General features: G+C 44.5%; 3 protein-coding genes across 4 annotated transcripts; 1 reads left to right on the top strand and 2 right to left on the bottom strand.

The window, feature by feature from the left end:
- Window positions 1-15: 15 nt before the first annotated feature.
- LOC6611520 (armadillo repeat-containing protein gudu) lies at window positions 16-2,367 on the bottom strand. The gene is made up of 3 exons (XM_002036025.2): window positions 1,605-2,367; window positions 281-1,532; window positions 16-219 (listed from the first exon to the last, which is right to left on the bottom strand). The coding sequence occupies exons 1-3, from the start codon at window positions 2,219-2,221 to the stop codon at window positions 79-81; spliced, it is 2,010 nt and encodes a 669-aa protein (XP_002036061.1). The 5' UTR covers window positions 2,222-2,367; the 3' UTR covers window positions 16-78.
- Window positions 2,368-2,669: 302 nt separating this feature from the next.
- LOC6611519 (MTOR-associated protein MEAK7) lies at window positions 2,670-6,378 on the top strand. The gene is made up of 7 exons (XM_002036024.2): window positions 2,670-2,906; window positions 4,209-4,433; window positions 4,670-4,985; window positions 5,048-5,421; window positions 5,486-5,592; window positions 5,721-5,811; window positions 5,872-6,378. The coding sequence occupies exons 1-7, from the start codon at window positions 2,778-2,780 to the stop codon at window positions 5,974-5,976; spliced, it is 1,347 nt and encodes a 448-aa protein (XP_002036060.1). The 5' UTR covers window positions 2,670-2,777; the 3' UTR covers window positions 5,977-6,378.
- Window positions 6,379-6,502: 124 nt separating this feature from the next.
- On the bottom strand, window positions 6,503-13,102 carry LOC6611518 (neither inactivation nor afterpotential protein C). Of its 2 annotated transcripts, XM_032717770.1 has the most exons (14): window positions 12,980-13,102; window positions 12,177-12,480; window positions 11,225-12,088; window positions 10,229-11,166; window positions 9,869-10,161; window positions 9,538-9,809; window positions 9,171-9,457; window positions 8,955-9,104; window positions 8,802-8,899; window positions 8,687-8,740; window positions 7,915-8,102; window positions 7,439-7,854; window positions 7,111-7,387; window positions 6,679-7,059 (listed from the first exon to the last, which is right to left on the bottom strand). In XM_032717770.1, the coding sequence occupies exons 2-14, from the start codon at window positions 12,459-12,461 to the stop codon at window positions 6,679-6,681; spliced, it is 4,503 nt and encodes a 1,500-aa protein (XP_032573661.1). In that variant the 5' UTR covers window positions 12,462-12,480; window positions 12,980-13,102. The 2 variants fall into 2 exon arrangements, with proteins under 2 accessions (XP_002036059.1, XP_032573661.1); XM_002036023.2 differs by lacking the exon at window positions 12,980-13,102 and having other exon boundaries at window positions 6,503-7,059; window positions 12,177-12,461.
- Window positions 13,103-13,108: the final 6 nt, after the last annotated feature.

Raw genomic sequence — 13,108 nt, 5'->3', positions numbered from 1 at the left:
AAGAAATTGGTAGCATCGGCATACACATATATTTCGTCAAATACAATCAAATAACTTAACAAAGAAAATAACAGGAAGCTAGTCATCGTCGATTTTAAGCAGATATTCCTCGGCACGCAAGGCCAATTCGCGGATATTCCGCAGACAACCAGCGGCGGCCAACTGGAGCTCCTTGTTAGTGGATCCAATGCACTCCAGCAGGAAGGGAACAACTCCACTCTGAAGTAAGATAAAAGGATCTAAATGAGTTGCTAAATGTGATTAGGTAGTAGAAACGGACCTGGTGCATGGTTATGCAGTTCTGCGGATCCATCGATAGCTTCTCCAGTGCCATGGCCGTACTGCGGTGCACCAAGGGATTGTCGCTGGTCATGTAGGTGACAATCGGAGTGACAGTACGCAGACGTCCCAGTTCCTCGGTATTATTTCCAAAGCAGGCACAGGCGGCCACGGCAGCTGCCAAGTTCATTCGAAGAAGATCGTCTGTGGTCTGGACGAGATCGGCCAGCTTGTAGATGACTTTCAGATCGGTTAGGATGGCCAGATTGGTTTGATCCTGGGCAATCGTTGCAATGGCAGCACAAACGGCGGATAAGACCATGATATCCTTGGACTTTAGCAGACCCACCACCAGTTCCATGGCGCCAACCAAGCTCCTGACCAATTCAGCGGAATCGTTGGCATTTCGAACACAGGGACATATGGCGTAAGCCGCATGAGCCTGAACTCTAGGGGTAGGGTTCTTCAATAGCGACCATATCAGCCTGACCGCATCTAGATCTTCTAGGATTCTCATGCTGTCCGGATCTTCGGCACACTCCTTCAAGCCCTTGGCCAAATTTTCCAGCAGAGGGGCGTGGGAACTGTTGAGTAGGGAAACCATTGCTGGTAATCCTCCAGACTGACGCAGTTGCTCCCTATTGCTCTGAAACCTCACACATTCAGATATAGCTCCGGTAACGTTGGTCAGGACCTCGTCACACTCATCATTCAGCAAGGCCACCAGGTGGTTCACCGTCCTGAGTTGATCCAGCACTTTTACATTTGCATCGGTTACGGCACACATCCAAATCGCTCCAGTGGCGCCTCTCAATAAAGGCTTATTTTCCCTCACATTCTTGTCCTTTATGATGGTTACCAAGGGCTCCAAGCCCCCAGCCTCCCTCACCAACTCCCTGGTGTTTGCATCGAAGGCGCACTTGTAGATCGCTGTACTGCCCTCCATCTTCAGCTCGATATTTTCGGAACTAAGGTGGCTTACAATGTCGGGAATCATGCCCTCGGTGGTGATGGCCAGTTGGAACTTGGGCTCCGAGGAGCACTTTCGAACGGTGCCCATTATGGGAATGACCACATCGATGTGGCAGGACTTAAGGAGCTGAGCCATCAAAGGAACGATTCCACTCTTGCGCATCTGCTCCATGTTGTGCTTGGAATCGGCCAGAGTGAAAAGAGCTCGGGCTCCAGCGCGTGTCATGTCCAGAGATTCCAGATCATCTGGACTCAATTGGTCACGAGGCGTCTTCAGAATGCTATAATACAATTAGGTAATTATTTCTTATATGGTGAGGTAGTGTGAACCACTTCATCCATTGCCAACTCACCTCAACTTGATGTCGATGAGATCCACCAGCTTGGGGATTCCCCCGCAGGTGCGCACATACTTCCTGGCCAGTCGCACCTTGCACACATTGGCCAGTGTCTCGGCGGCCATGGTCTTCAGGTCCTTCATGGAGGAGTTTAGGATGTCCACAATGAGGGGAATGCCATCCAGATCCACGATGGTCTTTCTAATATCGATGTTCAGTGTGATATCCGAGAGAACTGTGAGGGCGCCCAAACAGCACTTGGTGTCGCTGCACTCCAGGATGTTGACCAGGACATCGAGCCCGCCGATGTCCGAGATGGCGAACTGATTGATCTGGGTGCTCAGATCGTAGTCCTTCAAGCAGCACAACGATACTATAGTGGCTGTCTGATTGCCCGCCTTGATGTATTTCACCAGTTTCTGGATATTATAATAGTCAGCCGGAATCTCAGCGGCTCGCGCCACTTCCTTCCAGCGGTCCTCCTCATCCGTAGACGATTCCACTTCCGTGGTATCCGAGTCATCGGCGGCCACCTGCCGCTTATCCTTGGAGAATCTATTGGGACAGGATCCGCACTGTTCCTTGGGCTTCCGGCTCCGATTGTGGGACGTTCCGCTGCTAGTGCCAATCATTCTTTCGCGTTGGCCAGTCGTATTCCGGAAATATCTGTCGGTATGCCAGCTATCTTCAGTTTTGTATCGGAATTTATTGTGTTTTTGTGTGGGAGAACTTTATTAGGCCAGTCAATTGATTTAATATGACGTGTTGCTAAGGTAACTGAAATAATTTCAAAAATAGGGGGCTAAGGCAAAGGTATCTTAGTTAAAGCTTTTAAGTTTATTTTATTTTAATACATTTTTATCTACAGCTATTCCCTGCATTTAAATCTATTAATTTATTTTTATTCGCTTGCCTTTGGTTGAATTCGCTTAGCGGTTAACTGTTTAGCAAATATATCGACCTGACTTAGCATAGACAATAACCGCATATAGCACAGACTTCCCCCGCGAAATTTACCCGTTTCCGAAACTATCGCAGGTATCGCAGGGAAATCGACTTCCATTCCATCACCAGCTTGTGTTGTTTGTTTTTTATTTTCAATTAAAATCCGCGATCATCCGCAGCTGCAGCTGCATTGTTTGTTTACCAGCTGTCGTATCATCAGCCAACTGAATTTCGTCTCCGGAGATGGGAAATGCGAGTGGCAAGCGGGAGACGGATAATCTCTACAATTCGGAGGAGCTACGCATGCTGGAATCCGCGTACAAAAACGCCTCTGGCGGAGCACTTGAGAAGTTGACCCAAGACAGATTGGTGGTAAGTCCAGTAAATCCAGTTACCGTGCCACGTGTGCACTGCGAAAATCAATGGTAACTGCATTCTGCATTTGCGGAAGGGTCAGGGTCACAAGTTCAAGGACGCGCGGAGTGAACTTTCCTCGGCGAAAAGAGAAATCGGGACTTTCGAGTGCATGACAAATGGCCGTCCATCCACCTGCTGCGATGGCCACCCTTCACTTGGAAGGGTATATCCTTTAAGGCATTAATTGGTTTTTGTCACTAACTCCTTTTTCATTTTTCAATGATAAAACATTGAAGTTAATCAAAGTATTGTGTTCCGAAAAACAAGCAAAGTTATATAAGTGAGTCACAACTTTATCCGGCATTTTACAAAAGTTATATGTTTCTAAACTTAATTTTAATACAGTTCTCTTTCGATTTTAAGTGCAAAATTATTCAACTTGTTTAAAAATGTTATTGTGTACTGTTCTTCTTTTATTATTTAAAAACTGTTATTTTAACTAGTCCTTTTACTTTCCAAAAGTGTCATTTTAACCCGTTTAGTTAAATCTATTTGATCATACACAATTTGTGTTATAATTTTTCCGATGCGGGTTCAAGGCCCCAGATTTGTGTTTTATTTTTATCACAACAGATGACGGAAATGCAACCACTCAAAAAATGTTTGTTTGTAACCAGATGATGATTCCATATAATATTTGCATCTATTTATAGCTCGTGTTTGATTATCACAGCGCTGCCTAGGGTATACCAAAATTCGATATCTTCAACTCGAGCGTTATCAATTTCGAATTGATAATTCCTGGGCCAGTGCGAACGTGTCCATAATTTGTCTAATTTGTTTGCTGCCGCATTTCGATGTTTGTCTTTTGCTTTGTTGAATTTGCTTGCTAACGAATTAGTCGTTATTTCAATGACTGGGGTCGTCAATTAGGGCCAAACCCAATTGAATTAAAAATAAACCATATGCTTAACCCGTTTGCAGCATGGCATGTGAAATAGTTGATTTTTAGAATGAGGAAATTGTGAGACTTGCATTCATATAGTGTAATTTAAGCGCAAACTCTCTGAATTGGCACTTTACATATATTGAAGTAGTATTTATTTTCATAAAGCTTGAGAGACTTTGTTTTGAATCAAACATAATAATGATTTTGTGTACGGCCCTCAATGGGTTAATCTGTGTCAGCGCTTCCCAGACCTTCGCTCCCTGCAAGAATTTGCTGACAGCAGCGGGAAAATTATGTTCACGTATCCGGTGCGCATTTTGTTTATGTACACACGTATACATATATCTGTTGTTTTGTTTCGAAAATAGGAAACTTGGTCGCAAACCATCGAAAGATCCCTGGCCGAAAGTACGGCTCAGTATCTATTTACGCCCACGAAGCCAGGTCAGCAATGTGTCAACCTTCAGCTGAAGAAATTCGGAGAGCCGTACTACATCATGGAACGCGGTACTATTGACCAGAAAATGCAAATGCTCCTGGGTTCGATGGAGAGGAGTGGAAATGACACCTTCAACAGCAAGCAATTGGAGCAAGTGAGTCTATAAATAAGTAGTCATCATAAGATATCGCGGAAATAATATTTACAACTTCTGTCAGCCGAGCCTCATTAGGATTCATAACATATTTGTTATTGAATTAGGTTTAGCTCTAAATTTGTGTTTATCCTGAAAGCTTTGCACGTTTATTTTGTTAGCTGTCATATGAACCACTTGTTTATTTAATTCTTGTATCTATTGCTCGCCAATTAACCAATTTATTAATCCCTCAGTATATCTACTCGGTGATCAAGAGCTACGTGCACTTGGAGAGCACAGCAAAAAACTCTGGCATCAAGGAGTGGCACGATATGGGTTTTAACACCACGGAAAGGTCCGCCGCCACCTTCGCGAAGGGCCTAATGAGAAATCTGGGCAAGGAGCTGGAGCACACTATGCCCAACGATGCTCTGGAACGTTGGCTACACGTCACTCCGCAATTTCTGCAGATTTGGCGCGATGTCTTCAGCCAGCTGTATTGTCGCCATGGTGGCAGCAAACGCAACATAATTAAGGAAATGGAAATTCCAATTCTGCCAGCACTGTGTGGTAGGACAAACTAAATTATTGAATTTAGTAAAATCGTTTATAACTTGTTTCTTATTTTCCAGATGCTCCGCAAAATAGTCATTATCGCCCAATCATCGAACTACCTCACGTCTTGTATATCAATGCTCAGTTGCCCCGCGAACATCGGCACAAATGGCGCTTTCTGTTCTCATCGAAAATCAACGGGGAAAGCTTCTCGACGATGCTGGGAAAAGTGCTGGACAAAGGACCAACGCTGTTCTTTATTGAGGACGAGGATCAATACATATTTGGCGGGTACGCTTCCGAAACGTGGTCAGTGAAACCGCAATTTGGAGGCGATGACAGCTCATTGCTCTATACCTTAAGCCCTGCCATGCGGTGCTTTTCGGCCACAACTTATAACAATCACTATCAGTATTTGAATTTGAATCAGCAGACTATGCCGAATGGCCTTGTGAGTAATGTTTATGGGTAATTGATTGATTGCTTCGCTAAATGTTTATAATTTTGGTATACAGGGCATGGGCGGTCAGTTTGATTTTTGGGGCCTTTGGATTGACTGCAGTTTCGGCGATGGACAGAGCGTTGAAAGTTGCACTACATATCGAGACTACGTGCAGTTGAGGTGAGTGTACATTAAAATGTAGACATCTTGATTATGTTTCACCCCACAAAACCACTAGACTCTAAATTTTAATTCAACATAATTTTAAACAATGATGGTTAATGTACCAAATATTTTTCTTACCCAAGTAAACGAAAGCAATTCAAAATACGAAACATGGAAGTTTGGGCCGTGGGAGACTTACCAGTTAAAGAAGAAGACGAAGAAGGCGAGGGTCAAGTAAGTCAAATTAAACTCAATATTATATTAAGTATAATATATTATATCTTTAACCCATAGAAACGTTCGGTGCTGGATGGCAATTTGGAAGATCGGGCCATGTTGGAAATTGCGGGCAAGAAAATGCACTCGGATGGATTGCGTGAGCCCAGCATGGATGATTGATACTATGTGAAACTATTTAAGGAAAAAGCTTTGTTTTATCATCGAGAATTTGTGAGACCATGCCCGATATGGGTGTGCAGTTAATAATTCAATTCAGTTTCCTTAGCTTTTTTGCGATCCCTATCGAACACACAAAAAAAGTCCTGCGAACAAAAGAGTATTTGTTCAATCCATTCCTATAAACGTTTTTGTTTAGGTATTAATGTTTATATATACAATGTATAATGGATATAGTTTATGTAATACTGAGAGTATTGTTGTTGCGTTTTAGATCATAAAGTGTGAAAATGAAATCATTTAAATTATGTAACAAAGAAGCAAGCATAATAAGCAATGTTAATTCGTCGAATTTTTCCCATTTTTATCCTACGTCAATAAAATGCAAATTAATTGCTGAATTTATATCAATGGCTTTAAAGTTAAATGTTTGAGTATGTAAAGACAGCATTTGAACCTATAATTTAAGTAGAAGTAGTAAGAAAAAAGTGAAAATACCATTTGTTTTAGAAGCCCAAGGTGCTATCAATTCGGTTAACGATTTACACTAAGACATTTTATTTATTCCATTGTGTGAAATATTTTTGAGAAAGTGATGAAGAAAACTTCAGTCATTATGATGGAATTTTAGGTGGGTTTTTAGCTAAATTGTCTTATGGTTTTCATAACTATTAATTTTTATATTTTTACTCTTAATCACTAGTTTTAGATATCGACGGCATAGCCTGAAAGAGTGATTCCAGGTGCAATCTCCTCCTCGACATAAGATCCTGCCTCCTCGAAGGACCTGGCATTGCTATCTTCAAAGTTGCGACCCACGCTGGCCTGAGATTGTCTCAAAGTCGGAGCCCTCTGCTGCTGGCCAAAGTTCCTAGACACACCATAGTTTCCCGATGATGAGTTATAGCCCTCATCGTCCTGGTACCGGCGACCTGTCGAGCGTAGCTTTGGGGGCTGGAACGAGTGTTGGTCACCACTGTCCGATCCCCGGCGATTGTTAAAGTCATATGTGTTGGTCTCGGATCCCCTCGGATAGTTAGTCTTGCGCAGCATGGCCTTGAAATTGAATGGTGGATCCTCAGAGTTCTGGAAAGAAAATATCTGAAGAATTTCCTTAGGAAATTGACATACACTTACATCTCCCTCGTTGCGAGCCATGTTCTGGAGTTCTCTAACTGGATCCGATGGTGGATACGAGGACCTTTGCTGATAGTTGCGTTGCTGCTGGTTCGGATTATTGCGATAATAGTTGGATGAGGGCATTGGTGGAGGAGGAGGTGGAGGCGCCGCATAGCCCTTCAAGGAGTTGCGCCTGGATCCAGATCGATGTACGCCCCAGTTCTGGTTGTTATAGTTGCTGTTATAGCTGTTGTAGGCATTGTTGTAGGCATTCATGTTCATCTGCATTTGATTTCTGAAAACAAATGTGAGAAACTTAGTTTAACCTTTAAGTATCTTTGCTAACCTCCTCAGCTGTTGGGGATCTCGGAAGTAGCCCTGATTGTAGATATTGTCGCTCTCGCCCATGCGATCCCAGTTGGTCTGGCAAGCCTGCTCCTTCTTATAGGCATTGTAGGTCAGGGCACAAGAAGTCATCGAGGGATTGCGTTGCAGAGGGCTGTCCCAAGGCTCATCGTCCTCCATGTGCTGCGTTAGTAGCTGATTGGGAAAGGTTTGGCGGGAAATGGAGTTGGCCGGGTCCACCATATACTGGGTGTCGTAGAAGGGTATCTGATCCAGGCGGAATGGCATCTTCTTTATGGGCACTGGCAGTGGTCCTAGCTGCGAGGAGTTCACCTCGCGCATGTTGATCCTCTCGAAGGGCACAGCCCGAGTACATTTATTCAAGCCAGCCACCATTCGTTGGTTGTAGATGTGGACCTGGTACATAATATAATTTCAGCAATAGATGTATTATTAGAATTAAAGATTTGAACTCACCTGCTGTGAGAGATTGACAAAGTCCTGGAAGCGTGCCGCGCGGTAGTGCAGGAGGACCTGGAAGATGGACTTCTCGCGCCATTTCTTGGCAAACGGGCGGATAAAGTCGGCGGTGTTCTCGTTCAGTTGGCCGGACTTCTCGTTGACCAGCGGAGGGAGGCGGACGCGGTCGCGGAATCCCCTGAAGGCTGTGGGAAAATGGAAACGATGGAAGGCCGTTAGAGTAACCCATTTGAAAAGCGGTCGCGGTCGTGGCGGACGGTGGAGGGAATGAGAGGGAAGTCACCTTAATTTAATTAAATTTTCATTTCTTTTCTACGCAGCACTTATAATTCATCTCTTTTCGCAGGGGCCGTCGATGTTAAGTGTTATGTCTCAGACAGCTATAAGCCGATTGGTTGCATCAGATGGAGAACACAACCGCCCAGCGGGATGGGGTGGGATGGTATCCACATTGGACACAACTAAGCGGCTTAAGTGGTTTGCCGAGGCCCTAGACTAGATGATTGCTGTTTGTTTGCGTTTTCTACATTTTATTGGTAGTTGTATTACGAGTAGTATCGATCGATATAGTGATATAGTGTGTATAAATGGTATATAGTAGGGGCCTATTCCTCGGCGGAGGCCTGCTCGATTTTGGCTATTCGCACCGCTGCCAGAGCCTCATCCATTCTGGCCTCGAGGAACATCTCCTCCGCCTCCGAGGGCGTCTCGCTTATGTCGATGTGCTCCTCGTCGTACTCTCTTAGCCTATCCACCTGCGTTTTTTTACCTTTTTGTATTTTGGACGCGGCCACATCATGATGCTCCGGTCCCTTTTTGCCCACTAATAGGGAATTTAAAATTAGATTTCATACCATATACTTTATAAGTATTATATATCTTACATTTGAACACTTTGCCGCCCTTAACTCGTTTTCGTGCTAGCAAAGCTCGCATCATGGACTGCACTTTGATGACCTTCTTCACCTGCAGCTCATACAATCTGAAAGCAGTTGATAGTACTATATTTTCTTAAAGTGTATGAATTGGTAGCTCACCTGGCCAAGAACTCATCGTTATAGTAGCGCAAAAACACCTTGGTCTTGCCCAACGCCCAGCCTTCCATCTTGAGGCGCAAGAATAATAGACGACAGTTATCCTTGGTCATTTCCACGGGCTCATCAAAGTCAAAGGCAAGGAATTGGTACCTAATACAAATATTTTAAACATATTGAAATCTTTATATGGAAATTGGAATGGAATCGATTACCCACCGCCTTAGGAACTCTTCGAATGGCAGGCGCGAGCTGAATCCCTTCTGGCGAGCAATAACAGTGTCCAGAACTCCCAAGGCCTTCATCTGTTGCTGGACAACATCCGAGTGGAAGGATCTAGGCTTGTACTCCAGATCAGCGCGAATGCAGCGGACGAAGTGCACGCCAAGATTTGCATTCTGGCTTAGCATTTTGAGCAGGGTCAGGCAGGTGAAGCGGAAGTTGGCCGCCAGGGTACGGAGATTGTTCACCTGTGAGATGCATCCGGCACTTAGGGTATTCAAGGCCTGAAATGAATAGTTTACAAAAATATAAAAAAGTAGGTTAGCTAATTAAAACTGTGATACATTTTTAAAGATAAACCTACATATGACTTCCGTTCAGATTCATCCTTATGCTGCACTGCCTCGAATGGCATGGTGAGATTGCCAGCCTTGGTCAGTTGATTGGTGAACATGAGCATGATGCTCTCATCCAGCGAGGAGCGGAAGGTCTCGATCATTTCCGGCGGCACAAAGTCTCGGTTGATGTCGGTGAAGGCGCGCGTATCATAGATGATGCGGCCCGTGTAATGAGCCACGGATATTTCAGTGGCAGTGTGCTTCTTCACAAACTGGCTGTGCTTCTCCGAAACGCGATCTGTAGATGGAAAGTAGTCAAATCACATATCCAAACTGGTGCCAGAATCGGTAGTATACCCATAATCAAATCCTGATCTTGGCAGGAGCGTGAGGCATCGTCAATGATGTAGAACAGGCCATCCGGTTTGGTTAGCAGATTATCCAGGGCCGTCTTGTTGTCATAGAAATTCAAGTTGATGGTGTCAATGTCTTCAGCTTCCATTTCCAGCATTTCGCTGATAAAAATGCGCTGATTGTAGTGATATTGCATTTGCTCGTTTAGAGTATTGATCATTAGTTGCTCCAGACCATTTCGATTGAAGCACTCAAAGCCAAACATGTCGTGGATAATGATGGCATTTGTGTCGCCACTTAAAAAGTTATTTAAATTACATTGTTAAGCATATGAAATAGTAACTTCATATAAATACTACTTACAACACAGCCCGTGGGAAGGACATGTTCATGTTGATCCTATTGATGATAAAGTCCACCAATCTAGAGTAGAGCGTGCTGGCCACCGCATCGCGTGCATCCCTGGCTTCTTCAGTGGTATACTGTCGCCTTTCGGCGATGCCGCCCTTGACCATGATGAAGTTGGTCAGAGACCACATGAACTTTTTCTCATCCACGCGGAGGAGCTCGGAGATCCGGGACACAATGTCGGTGTTCTCCACTTCCGCATACTTTCCGTTCTGCCGGAAACGGATGTTGCCAATGTTCAAAATGGCCGCCAGGACTTTGCGAACCGTTTCCAGTTGCTTGTGATTGAAATCAATGTCCCGCAGGATGTTCTCGAACTCCCTGTACCTCTCCACATTGCCCTCGGGATCATCACGACGATACTTGAGTTTCGATGGCGGAACCTCTGGCGGAACTCGCAGATAACGATAATTGCGATCAGCCTTCAGATTGTACTCCTTGAGCTGATTTTGCTGATTGATAAAGTCGTAGAAGTAGTAGAAGATGTGGAAGTTGTGCTGGGTTCCATCCGTAGTGGCCACTCGTAGTTTCTCCAGCATATACATATTAAAAACGGCTCCACTCATCTTGCCGGTTTTTCCGAAGGTCAAGCAGTATTGTAGAACACATCTGGTGGAGTCGTTATTCACCGGAGTTCCTGCATTCACCAACATCAGAATGGCCTTGATGGAGCTCTCCACGCGCCCGGTGGCCCCACGATTTCCATCGCCCAGGTAGCACAGATGCTTGATCAGCAGCCGGGCATTAGTGGACTTGCCCGAGTAACTCTCTCCGGAGAGCACGATGTGTTGCGGCTCCTTATGATGCAGCATATCCTGGTAGGCGATATCGGCCACCGAGAAAATATGCGGCTGGTTCTCCGAACGCGACTTGAATCGATACTTGGCATGGAACTAGATAAGGGATAAATATAACATCTTTAAGTATAAATATAAGCCGTTTTCAACTTACCTCCGGCGGAAATTCCTGCTTGATTTCATTGGAATTCAAGGATAACAGGATATCGCCAATGAAACTGTACGATTCCCCCATCAAAATGCGATGACGCAGTGACTCGATTATGTTTTCATCCACGGGATTTTCTAAGGCAGCTAAGTCCTCCGGATACATCCTCTCCGGCTTCTCATCAAACCTCTTCACATAGCCGCGGTCCACGAACAATTCCGGCTCCTTATACAATGTTTTTACATCCCTGGAGAGTTCCAACATTTCCGCGATGTCCGATCGCATCTCGTCCTCGTTTTCGATGAGCTCCGTGAGGAATGGATGCTCCACCATCTCAACCATCATGGGCCGATTTTCGGCATTTTTCTCCAGACTCTCGGATATAAAATCATTGATCTGCTGTGACCAATTAGTGGGTCGCATTAAGGTCGGCGGTGGATTGCGAATGATCTGGAACATGGCCCTAGTGGGATGCATGTCAGCGAACGGTGGCTTTCCATCTGCCAACTCAATGGTGGTGATTCCCAAGGCCCAGACATCGGCACGAACAGTGATGTCCGGTTCGCGGGATTCCATGGCGGACACCACTTCGGGAGCCATCCAGCAGGGAGATCCAATGCAGGTGCCCCTCTTGCCCAGCGTGGAATCCACCTGACGGGATAAACCGAAATCGCAAAGCTTGACCCGTCCATTTTTGGTCAACAAAATGTTATCTCCCCGAATGTCCCGATGCAGGACATGATTACGGTTCAGCTCGATAGCAGCACGGCAAGTCTCCCGGATAATGTAGGCGATGTGCTCCTCTCGCATTCGACGATCCAGTTTCAAAAGCTTATTAACCATGTCCACTGCTGTTCCTCCAGCGCAGTACTAAAATATTCAAATGGTTTAGATAAATTCAAAAAATTTGAATTTTTGAAAATGTGTAAAAAAACATTTACTACATTTTTGCACTCACCTCCATGACGAACCAGATCTCATCAGGTCCGTTTGGCTTCGACAGCTTGTAGACGCCATAGAACTCGGGGAGATTGGGATGGTCGCAGTAGTCCCGCAGAGTGCGATACTCTTCCTCGATGGAAACCTGGTGCTCCTCATCGTAGTGCTGGATCTTTAGGGCCACGATCCGATCATTGTCGAGCTCCTTGGCCCGAAAAACCTTGGCATTGACGCCTTGGGCTATCTCCTCGTAGATCTCGAATTTATCCGTGGGATCCGGCAATTGCGCATACGGTAAATACATCCTGACTTAGATGCTTATTCTGAACATTCGAAGAACATTTGGGTTAAACTTGGTTATTGGGGTTATCATAAAGGGGGTTTCTTTTTCAATTTTCCCCTATGCAAATCGCATTATGTTTGGGTTCATTGTTGCAAAACACTTAAGAAGGGGCATTCTAGAGGATTCATTGAAATATTTTGCTTCTAATAACAATTTCCTTTTTTTAATAGCTGAAAATTAAGTTACTTTGGTTTACTTAACGTAAGGATATTTGGAAATGTTTGCTTTGCAAGCTCGAAGGTTTTTAAGGACCTTATAAGTTGCAATTTTTAAATGTAAAATTATAATAAAACAATTTTCTACAAAACACCTAAATATTTCATAAAAACGAAAAAATTAAATGTACGATTAATTCTTGGTAATTAATCCTTCTTAGGTTTGTATTTTGAATCAGCAACTTTGGTTAAAGGGGTTGTAGGGGGTTATTCGTATTATATCCACTTCACAGGGCTTTGAGCACTTAATCCTTCAGGACACACCTTCGCTGCCGCAGAGTGGCACACTTATCCTGCAGCTGTGTGTTTTTATGGTTGCAAGGAGGTACTTGTGTAGAACTTCGAACCGACCGCACGCATGCAGCACGTACCGCTGCCGTAAGCCAACTAAAT

This window comes from Drosophila sechellia, chromosome 2L, assembly GCF_004382195.2.
Source record: "Drosophila sechellia strain sech25 chromosome 2L, ASM438219v1, whole genome shotgun sequence".
NCBI lineage: Eukaryota > Metazoa > Arthropoda > Insecta > Diptera > Drosophilidae > Drosophila > Drosophila sechellia.
The sequence above is the reverse complement of the archived record's forward strand: the minus strand, read 5'-3'. Positions and strand labels throughout refer to the sequence as shown.